The sequence below is a fragment of the Helianthus annuus genome, chromosome 13, assembly GCF_002127325.2.
Source record: "Helianthus annuus cultivar XRQ/B chromosome 13, HanXRQr2.0-SUNRISE, whole genome shotgun sequence".
Taxonomy (NCBI): domain Eukaryota; kingdom Viridiplantae; phylum Streptophyta; class Magnoliopsida; order Asterales; family Asteraceae; genus Helianthus; species Helianthus annuus.
The window spans coordinates 53,823,294-53,838,351 of NC_035445.2; the positions used below are offsets into that span (position 1 = coordinate 53,823,294).

The 15,058-nt window shown below is 35.0% G+C and overlaps 2 protein-coding genes across 5 annotated transcripts; both read right to left on the minus strand.

Annotated features, from left to right (window-relative positions):
- Positions 1 to 9,179: 9,179 nt before the first annotated feature.
- LOC110897814 (E3 ubiquitin-protein ligase RHA1B-like) lies at positions 9,180 to 10,006 on the minus strand. The gene has a single exon (XM_022144543.2). The coding sequence runs from the start codon at positions 9,997 to 9,999 to the stop codon at positions 9,328 to 9,330; it is 672 nt and encodes a 223-aa protein (XP_022000235.2). The 5' UTR covers positions 10,000 to 10,006; the 3' UTR covers positions 9,180 to 9,327.
- A 608-nt stretch (positions 10,007 to 10,614) lies between these two features.
- LOC110897815 (importin-5) lies at positions 10,615 to 14,154 on the minus strand. Of its 4 annotated transcripts, none has more exons than XM_035981554.1 (12): positions 13,847 to 14,154; positions 13,628 to 13,768; positions 13,092 to 13,264; positions 12,464 to 12,524; positions 12,250 to 12,342; positions 12,061 to 12,146; positions 11,913 to 11,979; positions 11,770 to 11,836; positions 11,544 to 11,680; positions 11,155 to 11,246; positions 10,975 to 11,041; positions 10,615 to 10,893 (listed from the first exon to the last, which is right to left on the minus strand). In XM_035981554.1, the coding sequence occupies exons 5-12, from the start codon at positions 12,313 to 12,315 to the stop codon at positions 10,732 to 10,734; spliced, it is 744 nt and encodes a 247-aa protein (XP_035837447.1). In that variant the 5' UTR covers positions 12,316 to 12,342; positions 12,464 to 12,524; positions 13,092 to 13,264; positions 13,628 to 13,768; positions 13,847 to 14,154; the 3' UTR covers positions 10,615 to 10,731. The 4 variants fall into 4 exon arrangements, with proteins under 4 accessions (XP_035837447.1, XP_022000236.1, XP_035837446.1 ...); XM_022144544.2 differs by having other exon boundaries at positions 13,834 to 14,154; XM_035981553.1 differs by adding an exon at positions 12,870 to 12,927 and having other exon boundaries at positions 13,628 to 14,154.
- Between the last annotated feature and the right edge of the window lie 904 nt (positions 14,155 to 15,058).

Consider the following 15,058-nt stretch of genomic DNA (forward strand, 5'->3'; position numbering starts at 1 on the left):
AGGGTATTCTAGTCCATCCAAGTCAATAGTTTCTCTCTCCTCCAATTTCCCATTGTTTTTAAAACGTTAATAACTTTTTCATACAACAATATTTTTAATAAAAATTGCACCATAAAACGAGCGTTTTTTATCTTTAAAACAAGCACACTATTGCTATACTTTTGAAAAAAAAAATTCGAAAACCTAGATGCGTAAAACGCAATGCATAGAACAACACACTATAACCCAGGTTCTAAAATGCAATTGAGTTTTATATGGTCATGTTTATGTTTTAACATGGTCATGCCTCTATTCTAACATGATCATGTTTATTTTTTAGCATGATCATGTTCTTTGCACTCAAATTCTACTAAAACGCAATGGGTTTCACATGGTCATGTTTCTCTTTTAACATGGCCATGCCTTTGTTTTAACATGGTCATGTTTCTGTTTTAACATGGCTATGCCTTCGTTTTAACATGGGCATGCCTCTGTTCCAACAAGATCATGCTTATGTTTTAGTATGATCTGTGTGATTTCACCCCCAAGTTCTAAAACGCAATGGGTTTTAACATGGTCATGTTTATGTTTTAACATGGTCATGTCTTTATTCCAACATGATCATACTTCCATTTTAACATGATCATGTTCTTTTACACTCCAGTTTTAAAATGCAATGACATCCAAAGTCAATATTTTGCACTGTAGGTTCTAAAAAGCAATGGAGTTTAAACATGGCCATGTTTATATTTTAACATGGTCATGCTTTTGTTCCAACATGACCATGCTTCTATTTTAGCATGATCATGTTCTTTGCACTCTAGGTTGTAAACCGCAATGACACCCAAAATCAATATTTTGCACAGGAGGTTCTAAAAAGCAATGGAGTTTTAACATGGTCAAGCTTTTGTTCCAACATGACCATGCTTCTATTTTAGCATTATCATGTTCTTTGCTTGTAAAACGCAACGACACCCAAAATTTATATTTTACATAGGAGGTTCTAAAAAGAAATGGAGTTTTAACATGGCCATGTTTATGTTTTAACATGGTCATGCTTTTGTTCCAACATGACCATGCTTCTATTTTAGCATGATCATGTTCTTTGCTTGTAAAACGCAATGACACCCGAAATCAATATTTTGCATAGGAGGTTCTAAAAAGAAATTGAGTTTAACATGTCCATATTTATGTTTTAACATGGTCATGCTTTTGTTCCAACATGACCATGCTTCTATTTTAGCATTATCATGTTCTTTGCTTGTAAAACGCAATGACACCCAAAATCAATATTTTTGCACATGAGGTTCTATAAAGCAATAGAGTTTTAACATGGCCATGTTTATGTTTATGTTTTAACATGGTCATGCTTTTGTTCCAACATGACCATGCTTCTATTTTAGCATGATCATGTTCTTTACACTCCAGGTTGTATGAAACCCAAAATCAATATTTTGCACTGTATGTTCTAAAAAGCAATGGAGTTTTTACATAGGTTCTAAAAAGCAATGTAGTTTTAACATTGGTATGTCTTAGTTCCAACATGATCATGCCTCTATCTTAGCATGACCATGTTTTTTTCACTGCAGGTTCTAAAACGCAATCGGTTTTAACGTGGTCATGCCTTTGTTCCAACATGATCATGCTTCTATTTTTGCATGGTCATGCCTCTGCTTTAACATTTAGAAGAAAAAAAATGAAAAGAGCTCTAACTAAAACATAATGTGATGAAAAACGCAATTGAGGTTTGATAACCTAAAACGCAATGAAAATAAAAAATAACACAACTTACAAAAGAACTCCGATTAGCGACGGTGGACGGAGAAAGAACTCCGACACACCATGGCGAAACTTGTTGCGGTGGCGGGGGACGGTGGAGCGGTGGCGGTGGATGGTGGAATGGTGGTTTCAGATCTGAAAATCCCAACAGGTGGTTGAATGTGGTGGTGGTTTCAGATCTAGTTTCCGGCAAGATGGTGGCGATCGTAGGTGGTGGTGGAGGTGGAGGTGGAGGTGGTGAGATAGTAGTTTATGGTTTTGAAAATGGTGGATTTGAGTATACAGGGAAGAGAAATGAATTGCAGAAGCTGTTGGAAGATAGTGAGCTTTGACTAAAATGTCTCTCCTTATATTTTTTTCAACTTTGCCACGTGTCCTCCTCTTATTGCTTTCTATCCTTCCTATCCAAATTAAACTTCCTATTTGATATTTTCCCTCATTATCAATATAATACAATGATCCAGTGGATATGATTAACAAACTAACTGCTCTTGGAGCAACTCCGTATCATCAAAATTATTTAAAAATTATTTCTTATAAACTGGTTTCAGATTTGTCCTTTATCTATATACCAAATTTCAATCGGTGTCCTTTGTCTTTAAAACTGACAAGTTTTGTACATATTATTTCAAAATCTTGCATGGTACGTCCTTTGATCCTAACCCTATTAAAATTTTCTGTTAAATCAAATCACACAAGGGTAGTTTAACCATTTTAGCTATTTATTTTAAAATATTTTAATAAATAAGTAAAAAGTAATTAAAAACTAAAAAACTAATGTATATATCTAGGTAATAACTTCAAAAACCTGTTTATATATTTTCACCTCTTTCTCATTCACCCACCACAATCCACCACCCACCACACACCATCATCCACCCCACCACAATCCACCACCAATTAACAAATCTATAGGTGTGAAAAAGGTAACAAATAAAGATTAACACATTCAATGTTCTTCTTGTAATCTTGAATTAAAAAAAATAAGGAAATCATCTGAAATTTAAGACAAAGTAGAAGGTTTTTGAGTTGTAATTTGATTTAACTGGACAAAAGCATAAACATAAGTTGTCTTGATGTAGGTTATGTTTTGCCTGAATTGAATTGTTGATTTTAGAGAGAAAGAAAGGGAGAGGAGAGTGAGGAGAGGGAAAGAGGGTTTTTATATTAAATTTTGTTTTTTTTATTAAAAATATAAAAAGACTATTTTGCCCTCATGTGGGGTCTATGTGACCTGATGTAACGAAGAAATCTAACCGAGTCAGCGTTAAAGGACATAATGTGTAACGTTTTAAAACATTAAGTACACATTTCATCAATTTTTAAAGCAAAGGACACCGCCTGAAATTTAATATAAAGATAAAGGACAAATTTTGAAATTCGCTCATTTAATTAAAAAATTATAAGTTTCAACTAATCATCATATATGATAATTATATGATTTATGTATTATCTTCAAGATATATAGGATTGATTTCTCTTTAGAAAGTAGAAACTAAGAACCAAGCCACGTCAACCCATGGAGTCCGATCTATCATATGTCTAACAAAACCAAAACATAATGACCCACCTCAACCAATAAAAGGTTAAAAGATAGTTATAATAGAGATAAATTATTAAATAAAATAATATAAAAATAGACTATACATGGAAACCTAAATCTACATCTAATGCCCGACCACTTGGACCGAAGCTCATCTTATCTCCTACATACACCGGTCCACTTACTTGTGCCTCCCCTTTCTTTTTCAATTTTGTCTCTTCCTTTGTATTTCTATGCCTACAAAAATAGAAGTGACAAGGCCATGTAATGTATACAAGATGTTCATGGTCTTTTTATGTAACCTTTTGTATTTAATATATCCTTTCTTTATTTTAATATAGCCTGTTTTCAATAACCTATTTGTGCTAAGACATGTTGAATAGGTGAACATCGATCATATATTATCAACTTTAACTCATACATAAGATAATATTTTGTTTGTGTAATGTTTTGGATCGACCCGTTTATGTTTACTTATGAATATGATTTATACCTCGTTACTTAGTAACAACTTAAATAACCGGTGTTTCTAACTCAAAGTATTTTTTTTAATTGATGTATTTCTAATTTCTATATTTCATATCTCATTATTAGTTAACAACTAGCAAAAAGCCCCCGCGCTTCACTGCGGGGTTTCGGTTGGTATTGGTTCGGTACCATCACTCGGTATAGCAACTGAAAGAAATATATCCAATAGTATATCGACACATGTTTTACGTCGATCGAAAATTATAAAAGAATCATGAGTGTGAAATGTTCTATGTTTTTTAATTTTTTTTCAGTTGAATTGCAAAGTTATCATTTATTCATTTTTCACGCGTCAAGTTATGTTTAAAGGGAAGTCAATTTTCCTCCAATATTTGGATCTATGATACAATTTCAATAAAGTTAAGTGTTAGTGTTTAAATGAAGGAGAAAACACAAATGAGAACCAATTATATTATATTATATTATTAACGAATATAAAACTACAGACATAAATATTCTAGAGTTAATAGCCAAAATGGTCCCTGAGGTTTGCTCACTTTTGCCACTTTAGTCCAAAATCCAAAATTTTTAAATCTGGGTCCCTGAGGTTTGCATTTTGTTGCCATTTTAGTCCAAATTTCAAAAACGTCCTTTTTTTACTGTTGCAACCAGCCTATTTTGTCCTTTTGCACAGGGGTATTCTGGGTTCTTGATCTGAGTTTGTTATAATAACTCATAAAAATGACCAAAATACCCCTGCACAAAAGGAAAAAATAGGCTGGTTGCAACAGTCAAAAAGGAGTTTTTGAAATTTGGACTAAAATGGCAACAAAATGCAAACCTTAGGGACCCAGATTTAAAAATTTTGGATTTTGGACTAAAGTGGCAAAAGTAAGCAAACCTTAGGGACCATTTTGGCTATTAATTCAATATTCTATGTATAGCAACCATATATACATACACCTTTATAATAACGAAAATAGTAAAGAAACTTTAAGACGTAGATTTTTTTATGGTTTATCATATTTATTTTCTAAATTAAGAGGTAGATTAAATATATTGAAGAGAATTTTAGATTCCGGAGAAGTAAATTATAAATACTTTTTTCATAAAAAAAATAATTTTATGACATGTTTTGGTAAATCAGATTAGCTTAGTAGACTTTTTTCATTATATGCCTATATGATATATGTTACCAGTTATATCCTATAAAGTTAATTGTTTTCCTCAACCAAGGCAAATATGGATATACATCTGCTAACATCTGCTAGAGTGCACCTGTCCAGTGATTATTTCAGCCTTTTTTGTATTTTTCAACGCAGAGAATCAAAACCATGGTCCACAGTACCTGGTATAGTGATATTTACCAGAATAAAATCAACTTTCCCCCAAATGAGACCTCCTCTCTCTAGCTCTCCACCCGCCATCGAGTCCCAACCAACTTTTTGCCACCTTCGCCGACCGGAACAACTCCGGTGACCTGTTTTTACGATTTTACCCCCATCTCTTTCTATCCCTGCTTCACACAGACACTCATCACTCTATCTCCATACGCGCCACCTCCTCGTAACGATCCATCATCTCACTCTCTCTTTAGAAAATCGCCGGAAAGCACCAACACAGCCATTATTGCTGTGACGTGGTGGTCACCGGACTCCACACAACGTCCTTGTATTTGATCGATGTCTCATACAACACCTTCGTTTGCCGGAAAACGAACCTTACCAAAAACCCCGCCGTCTACCCTTCTTATGAATCAACGGGTTTTAACAACCAGTCAAACGATAACTTTGCACCAAAAGAAACAAAAAAATTGCAAAAAAAAATAAAAAATAAAAAAAGGTGGACAAATAGCAAGTTGACACACAGGTGTCAGGCACTGGTCATCCAACTTCCAAAATGTTATAGAGTTAATTAATTAATTTAAGTTTATGTATTTAGTTCAAGAGTAAAGGAACCAAACGGAAATAATGGAAAGATGTGGAGGTGCGAATGAGTAAGGCGGTTTGAAGTAATGATTAAAGTTACTGAAAAAACAAAGTTGGTAAATTTTAGAGAATGTTACTCAAAAATATTAAGGAATATTGGATTTTAATAATTACAACTATTTGTCGTTCGCCGCTAATAGTCTCAATTTAAAAAAATAATCACTGGCAGTTTCAATTATTAACATATTAGCCTCCAATGGACCCTGACTAACAGAACCCTAACGTCGTTAGTCTCCGGTCGCCGGAAAAACGTTTTTAGCCGAAAAACTTAACGTTTTCGTCTCAAATCTCTTTGTAACTTTATTATGGACCTTTAGGAATCTTTTTTCTAGTAAAAGTCCCAGTTATTGAAATCGCCGGAAAACTCCTTTTTCGTCGGAAAACTTAATTTTGGCCGGAAAACTCAACTTTTTGGCCAGAAACTCAACATTTTTATCTCAAACCTCTTTGAAACCTTAGATCGGACCTTTAGAAACCCTTTTCTAACCAAAATCGGTTTTCGGCGACCGAAGACTAACGGCGTTAGGGTTCTGTTAGTCAGGGTCCATTTTTGGCCAATATGTCAATAGTTGGGACTACCAATGGTTATTTTTTGAGTTTGGATTGTTGGTAGCCAATGACGAATAGTTGGGATTATTAAAATCTAATATTCCAAATATTAATAAACTCACCTCCACATCCTTCAACTTATTTTAGTAACTTCCTCTAAAATTAAACTATGATCAGTGGGAGACCTTTGACCAAAAGTTTCACGGAACGAAAAGTTATGGGACCCAAAAAAAATTCCTATCGCTATGTTTCAGGTTATATATGCTTGGGTCGAATATTCAATCCTGGTTGGGTCAAAAAATAATAACTCTAAATAAAACAAAATAATCTTCATTCGTTCAAAGAACCCGTTCTTACACATAGAAAAAACTAAATTTGAACACTTAAGTTTCATTTATATAAAAACTAGTTTCAGACTTTATTTAAATTCACTTCATGTTTAAAATCAATTATAAAAAATTACTAATAGCCTCATTCTTCACATTTCTTTTAACTGAATACGAAAATATGCATAATTTTTTAGGACAATAAACTTAGTAGGGACACGGATTTTTTTAGGAAAAATAATTTGCGGGGGTGGACCTATATAATTTTTAAAAATTTGGACGAAAAATCAGAGAAATCACACAAATAATCGAAACATTGGTGGGGGCAGGTGCACCCCTTTGCCCCTTAAAAGCTCCGCCCCTGACTATGATTGTTTTTAGAGTTAAATGCCATTTTAGTCCCTGTGGTTTGGGTCATTTTGCCAGTTTAGTCCAAAGGTTTCATTCTTTGCCTGTGGGTCCAAAAAGGTTTCACCATTGCCATTTTAGTCCACTGGGTTAACTTCATCCATTATTTCTGTTAACGAGAAAGACAGTTCGGTCATTTTATATGGCCGAATTGCCCTTCTAGTTAATAGAATTACATTTAAAATGACCGAATTGCCCTTCTCGTTAACAAAAAAAATGGATGAAATTAACCCAGTGGACTAAAATGGCAACGGTGAAACCTTTATGGACCCATAGGTGAAAAATGAAACCTTTGGACTAAACTGGCAAAATGGTCCAAACCACAGGGACTAAAATGGCATTTAACACTTGTTTTTAAAAACTCTTAAATGGGAAAACGAATCATCTCATTTATTAAATAAGTTATGTTTGGGTTACCTCATCTATTAAGCAAGTCATCTTCAGATTGATACTTAAATAAATGATTTATATTAGCCTGCACAAAACTAGTTTGATGAAGTAAGTAGCACATACAACTGATAACTAGACTATAAAATGCTTAAGCGCCATCAAAGAAATCGTAAAATTTAGCACTACGAAGTGAAAAAACACAGGGCCGAAGACCCCCTGGCCCATGAAAAGCCCGCCACTTCCTAAATCGTCATCTCTATGGAAATCAAGGGAGTCTTTGACACACCATCTCATCGATTATATAAAACCCATGCGCTTTTGAAGAATAAGGCATCGAAGATTGTGATATTAGTCACTGTATCGGAAACGGTTTTAGGGTGGGGGGATGGATGGAAGCTAAGCTGGGTGAGGGTGGGGTAGGGCTAACATAGTGTATAGCTGTACACGATAATACACGAAATCCCATACACGAACAGGACATGATAAGGTTTCGTGTCCAGTTTTCCATACACGAACACGAAATACTTTTTAACAGGTATACACAATAATTACCTGTTAATACCTTTTTACGAATGTTTCAATAATTACATATCTAGGAACCTGTTTAGTGAATCAAAAGTTCACAATATGCTTAAATAATGCATAAACGCAAGTTCACATGGGTTTTTCTTCTCAGATCTTCAATTCAAAGTTCACATGGGTCTTTCTTCTCGACGGCCGGTGGTTGGGGTGGTGTCGCTGGGAGTGGTGCTGGAGAAGTGAAGAATTAGGGTTTTTTTTAATATGTCCATTGGAATGGGAACGGGCCGAAAAGGCTACGAAAACTAGAGAGATAAGTAATAAGATCAGGTTTTCAAATCACATGGTCCCACTAAATTATATTTTTATTATATTAAAATTGTTAACAGGTCTAAACAGGTATACATGTATTTTACCTGTTTAGACACGAAAATTAACAGGTATTTTCGTGTTTACCTGTTTAGTACCTGCTACCTGTTAAGGCCATACATGATACCTGTTAACTTCGTGTAGATTCATGTCGTGTATTCCTGTACATGTCTAAAATTGCCAGCCAAAGGGTGAGGGTAGAAGTTGGGACATTTTAGTTTGTTTTTTTAGCAAATGAGGTGGTGGTGGAGTGGTAAGGGAGAGACTTTATGTTCTAAAGGACCCAAGTTTGATTTCTGCCCTTCCCATTATTTTCTGCGGCACCTGGTGATGATGGAAGACTAGGCGAATAGGTGGAGATCGCTAGTTCGATCCTTGAACTGAGGCGAGTGCTCACGGGCTTCGGCCATAGGTGAGGGTTTTCCCCGGTTCGGAGGCGAGTATATCTCGATGTAGTGAATTTCACTAGTAGCCTATTTGAAGGATTCGTTGGTCGTTCGAAAAAAAAAATTGTTTTTTAGCCTAAGGGTATTTTGCTATTTTTTCACAAGAAATCAACAAAATATATATATATATATATATATATATATATATATATATATATATATATATATATATATAACTTCATCTGTGGGCGAGGACTAAAGAGGTTACCTGTCGCAAAGTTTGGCACCAATGCTGTAATTTTCACTAAATAAATATGTATCAAAGTGGTAATGTTGACATACCGAAGTTGATTTCAAAAATTTGTTTTCCGATTGATAAGTTTTTACAAGTGTTAGTAAATAGTTATAGTTAATCGAACTAAACATTTTACAAGTGTTAGTAACATAGTTATTGTTAATCGAATTAAACAATAAATTTGAGAAGTTCACGATCAATCTTTTTGATTAAATAGATCAAAATAAAGAAAAAAGAAATCAATATATCCATCCATTAACTCTAATCCATTGTTTCGTCTATACAATTTTCCATATAATTCTCTAATCTGTTCATCAAAAAACTAAAATCAATTTCTAACACTAACCAACGACGAATCACACTCTGCTTCTGCTACACCTGAATCCGCCCACAATCGTTCATTAAAGGAATCCCGTAAATCATGAGGTACAAACGTTGTCCGACAAAGCGGACAAGTTTTCTGATCATGATCCATCCAACGGTCCAGACAACACTGATGAAATATATGTCGGCAATTGATAAGCTGCCGGATCTCATCACCGGCTTCAAATTCATACAAACAAACCGCACAACTCTCCGGCGGATCCACTAGCTCCGAGAACTTAACAACCGGGAGGAGCTCGCGAATCAGGAGAGCGGATATTGAGTGGAAATGTGTAACTTGTTCGTTTCGGGTCGGGTCGGATGAGAATTCGGGTTCGAGGAAATCGCTGAGACCGACGAATCGGAAAATGGAGGAGATAAGTTTACGGATGAGACCCAGAAGGGTTAGGAGGTGTAGAAAGAGTTTGGGGAGGTATAGATCGGTGTAACCAACAGGGAAACCCATAGCTGTGATTGGGGAAATTGAGGGGAAGAGAGTAATGGAGTGAGATTCATGGTGGTGTGTATATATATGAAGAAGAAAGGGTATGAAAGTGAAATATGGGGAAAGTTTAGGGGGTTGGTTGTAGTTTGATGAGATGTTTGTTAAGTGGTTCATGTTTATGATGATTGTCATGCCAACTTTAGTAGCCTAATCATGTGGAATAGTAGAATTATATAGTTATAATATGATGTGATAGATCCATAGAGAATTTTATAAAATTTAAGAAAGTTGTGTTAGTTTCTCGAGTATTTCATCGACTGTCGACGAATTTAAGACAAGGATCTTCGTTCCTAATTTTCAGAGCTAATCCTTTTTCTCGAGGTTATGGATCTATTCTGTCAACTTCCTTTACCTATATTGTTTCATCGACCAGAGACTATTCACCTTAGAGAACTGGTGCGATTATGAGTACGATCGAACGTGGGAGACACTCGATCGATAACAGAATTAACCAGATAAATCACTCCACCAACTAAGAATGGGCATGCACCACCAGCCATAAAATCAAGAAAGAGCTTTTAGCATGTTAATCTGGGCTTGAAGTTGAACAGGTCATCTCAACTAAAAAAAAAACTTTGTATAAAACTTGAGTAAACTCGTAGCTTGATAAGACAACTCCTTTATTAAAAAAATTTTAAATTTTTTATTTTTATACGGATGAATAGCTAACAACAAAAAAGATATTTCTTATACATGTAGATAGACATAATAAAAAAACTAGTGGGGAACCCGCGCGTTGCGGCGGAGTTGATAATATGGGTATGAATATAATGCATGCAAAACTCAATTTCAAGTATATGTTGTGGATAAAAACAAATAATACACACCCCAAACAGATGAATAAAGATATGATTTTATAAACCTCTAGGATGAGAGAACGGATTGAAGAGCAAGTTGTTGAGGTTGTAACGATGACAAAGTTGATGCCATGGCAGATGGTGGTAATGTTTGCTGAAGCTGCCTCAGAAGATTGATCATTCGAGTAGCGGTCTCTTCAGAAGCCAAATCTTTACCAGCAGAAAGAACCTAATACGTGAAAGTCATGATTATTAGAGAATCTAGATGAAGAAATAAAATTAATAAAAAATTGAGTGTGGATATATGTACATCTGCAAATACTCCAACTATCTTTGGAAGATACTGATGGTTAAGCCCTAACAATTCTCCATCAGACCTGAATACAATTCAATAAGAATGAAACAATTCATATTTAACGCGCTAATTAATTTTAAAGAATTCAATGGACAACTTATGTTCTCGAGTCTCATTTGAAATTTCAGACTATACCTTTCCACCATTGAGCAAAGCTGATCATGCACAACTTTAGCCTCAATCAAGTCACCTTTTATTGGCAAGCAGTTTAGCCATGCAGGAACAACCTGACCAAATAAAACAGGATTTATAACATTAGAATTATCACGTAGTTGTCCAACAAATCATACTTGCTAAAAAACATCATGTTTAAGACAGGGGCGGACCCACCCTTTGGCCAAGGTGGGCGGTCACATCCCTTGAAAAATAAAATTTAGTGTATATTTTAGACAAAAAAACTCGACCGCACCCTTTGAAAATATGGTTGAACACCTCATACGCACCCCAAGCAAAAAATTTCTTGGTCCGCCACTGGTTTAAGAACATGTTAATTTGATATATACGATAAAGAAAGACTAAATTACCTGAGCAACATTAATACTATCACGGTGAACTTGCCAAATCTTGCCAAGAGCTGAAACAGCATTGTCATAAGCCATTACATTATCTGGATGTAATGCATCGGGACGTCTTATGACAACATCCAATCTAGAAAGAGCCTCTATAAAATGGCAAAAGGTGGACAATCAATATTCACTAATAATCCAATTATGAAGATAATAAAAATCAAAAACAAAACAAAAGGCCTACCGCCAACATATGGTCTGAATGCAACTCCACCATACTCTGCACACATGCCAACCCTGTAAACAGCAGCCTGACAGGTGTCAAATATGTTAGTTGGATGCCCAAAAAAGATAAAAAAGGCCACCATGGCATAGAACCATGCATACATGGCGGATATCCGTGCTTGTATCATTGCATGCTTCCAGCACAAATGGTAGAAAAGTACCATAATATCTGTAACAAGTAATTAAATAATGTATACGAGTAAGACCGAGAACATCGATAATACTAAAGTAAGTAGAACAGATTACTCACTTTACAGCTGCATCTCCACAATGCTCAGCAACGTCATCGAATATGCAAATAGCTATTCTTTTCTCCTCATCGGTCCTATCTTTTCCCTAAAGTAACATCCCATATTAAAGGCATGCATCCGGACAGAATTTGCAAAACAACTATAATTGAGAAGTGAACACAAAAATATGATGAAAGTAAGAAACTCACCCACATAGGCATCAAGTACGGTAATAATTCATCAAATAAAGGCAAAAATGGAGCCTTAAAGGTCATAAGTAGAGTACCCAAACAATCACCAACCTAGGTTTTAGAAAAAGAAAAAGAAAACATTATTTAACAGAGCCTATGTTTAAGAAAAAGAAAAATAAAAAATTATTTAACAGAATAAAATGGCATAAAAGGTAAGTCAATAAAAACATACTTGATCAAAAAGTTCTTCCTCTTGCTATGATCCTCTTGATCAACAAGTGCATTACACATCCCTGCAGCATGAATATTTCGTGATATAAAAGAACATTATGATAGTGTGAAACATAATGTTCATAAAAGAGAACTTCCTAGAATAAGTTCATAAAAGAGTTTTTAGGACTCTATATTACAGCACAAGTGCCTTTTGTAATATATAATCTAACTGCCTATGAAGTATAAACAACAGTAATATGCATCCAGTAAACACCATCACCCTCCTATCGCTAACAAAGATTTTTAAAACATTGCGAAAACAGAGTTACGTTTAGACAAACAAAGGGTAGGCATCAGATGAGTTACACCCCTGACACTGAGTTATTGATAAAATATATATATATAAACATCATTAGTAGCTCAACTTGTTTGTCTCAGATTGAATGCCTTTTTCACTTTTACCATGCTTTGCTATCAACTTCACTGCAACAGTTTATGGTAAAGAGACAAAAATAATCAGAAGAAAACAAATACGACTACCAGCTATCATATAACTTTTGTTTCTTAAAATCGGCCAAACATGACAGGGTATAAGATATGACAAACATCAAAACAGGAAGTTTGAATCACTTAAAAATAAGAGATACCTGGAACTACAACAGCTGAACGTCAGTCAGATGGCCGGAGGAAAGAAATCCGAACTCCTAGACGCCGCCTCCGCAACCTTCTGTTTTCATTGATTGGGAAGAAGATCCGATTGCCTTCAGAAACCACCGACCGCTTCCCTACTTCTCCCTCTCTGTCACTCCCGTTTCTCTCTCTTTATACCAACCAAGTATAACCAGAGTAGGTTAACACTTTAATACCAATAAAAATGACCCGTACATGAACGTTCATTCATATCCGCCTCGAACATTAACTCGAGGTAAAGAAACAAACAACTGGCCACCCTTAACTCTAAACCTGTTCCTTACTTCCTTTATTGTACCTGGACCGCCATTTATATGCCTATGACCCGACTACACTTGACTTTGACCCAAACGGCCCTTGACCCAACTACATCTGACCTGACCAGCCTTATTACTGTTACATTTTTGTTTGCCACTTTAATTCAAACAAGCTTTTGTATGTTTATAAAATGGAGAGACGAAACATATGATGAACAACTAAAAGAAGGGTATACCGACGATGGAGAGCAAGAGGGTTTTTCCGGCAACTTTGGGTTCCTCCAGCGAAGCTCCGGTGATCTTCAAACAGTGAGAGAGAGGGTCTTTCGAGTTGTGAAAATAAGCTCAGAATGTATCTTCCCTCGTGAATAAACACCCTGCATAAGCAAACAAACCAGGATTAAACATCAAGAAGTTGAAATTGAAGAAAGTAGATGAGAACCTGAGTTTGATACGTGAATGAAGAAGGTATGAGGCAATTCTGGAACCAGTGGTGGTGAGAGAGTGTGGGTTTAGCATCTTCAATAGGGTATTGCCCCTTGAAATACTCCTTTAATCGCCATGGTAACATTTCACGAAAGTTTTAATTGAAGAAACTTGAAAGGGTTTCAATTAATTTTAGTGTTCAGAATTGATTGGGGGTTATTTCGATTGAAGAAAGTTGAAAGGTTTTAATCATGAAATGAAATTGTATTGAACAAGTGAATAAATTGTGGGCGACTGACAATGAATTGAGGGTAAAATTGGGAGAAAGGGATGAAAGATCAGGGAACAAGCAAGACTGTTGATCTGCCATCTTAAAAATAAGGGGTAAAATTACATATTAATCCTAAGGAGATGTATTATATAGTATTATAGATTATAGATAGACTGATGAGTTTTTTTTTACCAATATGAGTTGGGTTTCTATAATGAGATGCTTACTTGTGGAAGCCAAACAAGCGATTTCACCTTGTTCAACTATAAATTTAAATGATCCATCTTGGTTGTACTCGTTTATTTGTGAGGTGATTTTAAGTGAGCTTTGATAAGCAATCTATTTGCACAATCCTATGTATGGTTAGAGTTTGCGATTATTGTAAATAACACGTAATAATATACGTATTAGATATGTTATGTAACAAATAAATTATCAATATTACATGAGATGAGTCTTTACTACTTCGGTATGCTCATACTTTACATATATTTATAACTTAGTTTAATCTACTTTCTTTATATGCATAATAGCACTTTTCTATATAAAAGATTAAAAGATAGATATATACTCCTCTTACCAACATAATGTGACTTCATAATTTTAGTTCACACAAATACTCATACCAAGACAGCTGGTAGGTCAAATCTATAATTGCTTGTAAAATTATCCTAAGAATTTTGAGAAATGGGACCTAATGATACAAGTCATATATATTTGTATTGCAATATGTAATGGCATCTATGGTGGGAGCCATTGGGTCCACCATAAATTATCTTTGTATATATAAAAAAGTTAAATATAAACAAACTAGCCAAAACAAATGGAACCATGGCTTTCATTTATGGTGCAACGTTCATATCCATAAGGTGTGATTTGGTTGCATCTTTAGTGGGTTTCTTGTGCCAAATTATTAGGTGTGCCCCTCTTCAATGATTTTTTTTTATAAATATATGTTCTTTTAATATTA

Excerpts from the sequence above, each read along its gene's own strand:
- LOC110897814 (XM_022144543.2), bottom strand. The coding sequence starts at position 9,999 with ATGACAATCATCATAAACATGAACCACTTAACAAACATCTCATCAAAC.
- LOC110897815 (XM_035981554.1), bottom strand. The coding sequence starts at position 12,315 with ATGACCTTTAAGGCTCCATTTTTGCCTTTATTTGATGAATTATTACCG. Across the intron at positions 12,147-12,249 it reads CGTACTTGATGCCTATGTGG|GGAAAAGATAGGACCGATGA; the intron begins GTGAGTTTCTTA and ends ATGTTACTTTAG. Across the intron at positions 11,837-11,912 it reads CAAGCACGGATATCCGCCAT|GCTGCTGTTTACAGGGTTGG; the intron begins GTATGCATGGTT and ends GACACCTGTCAG.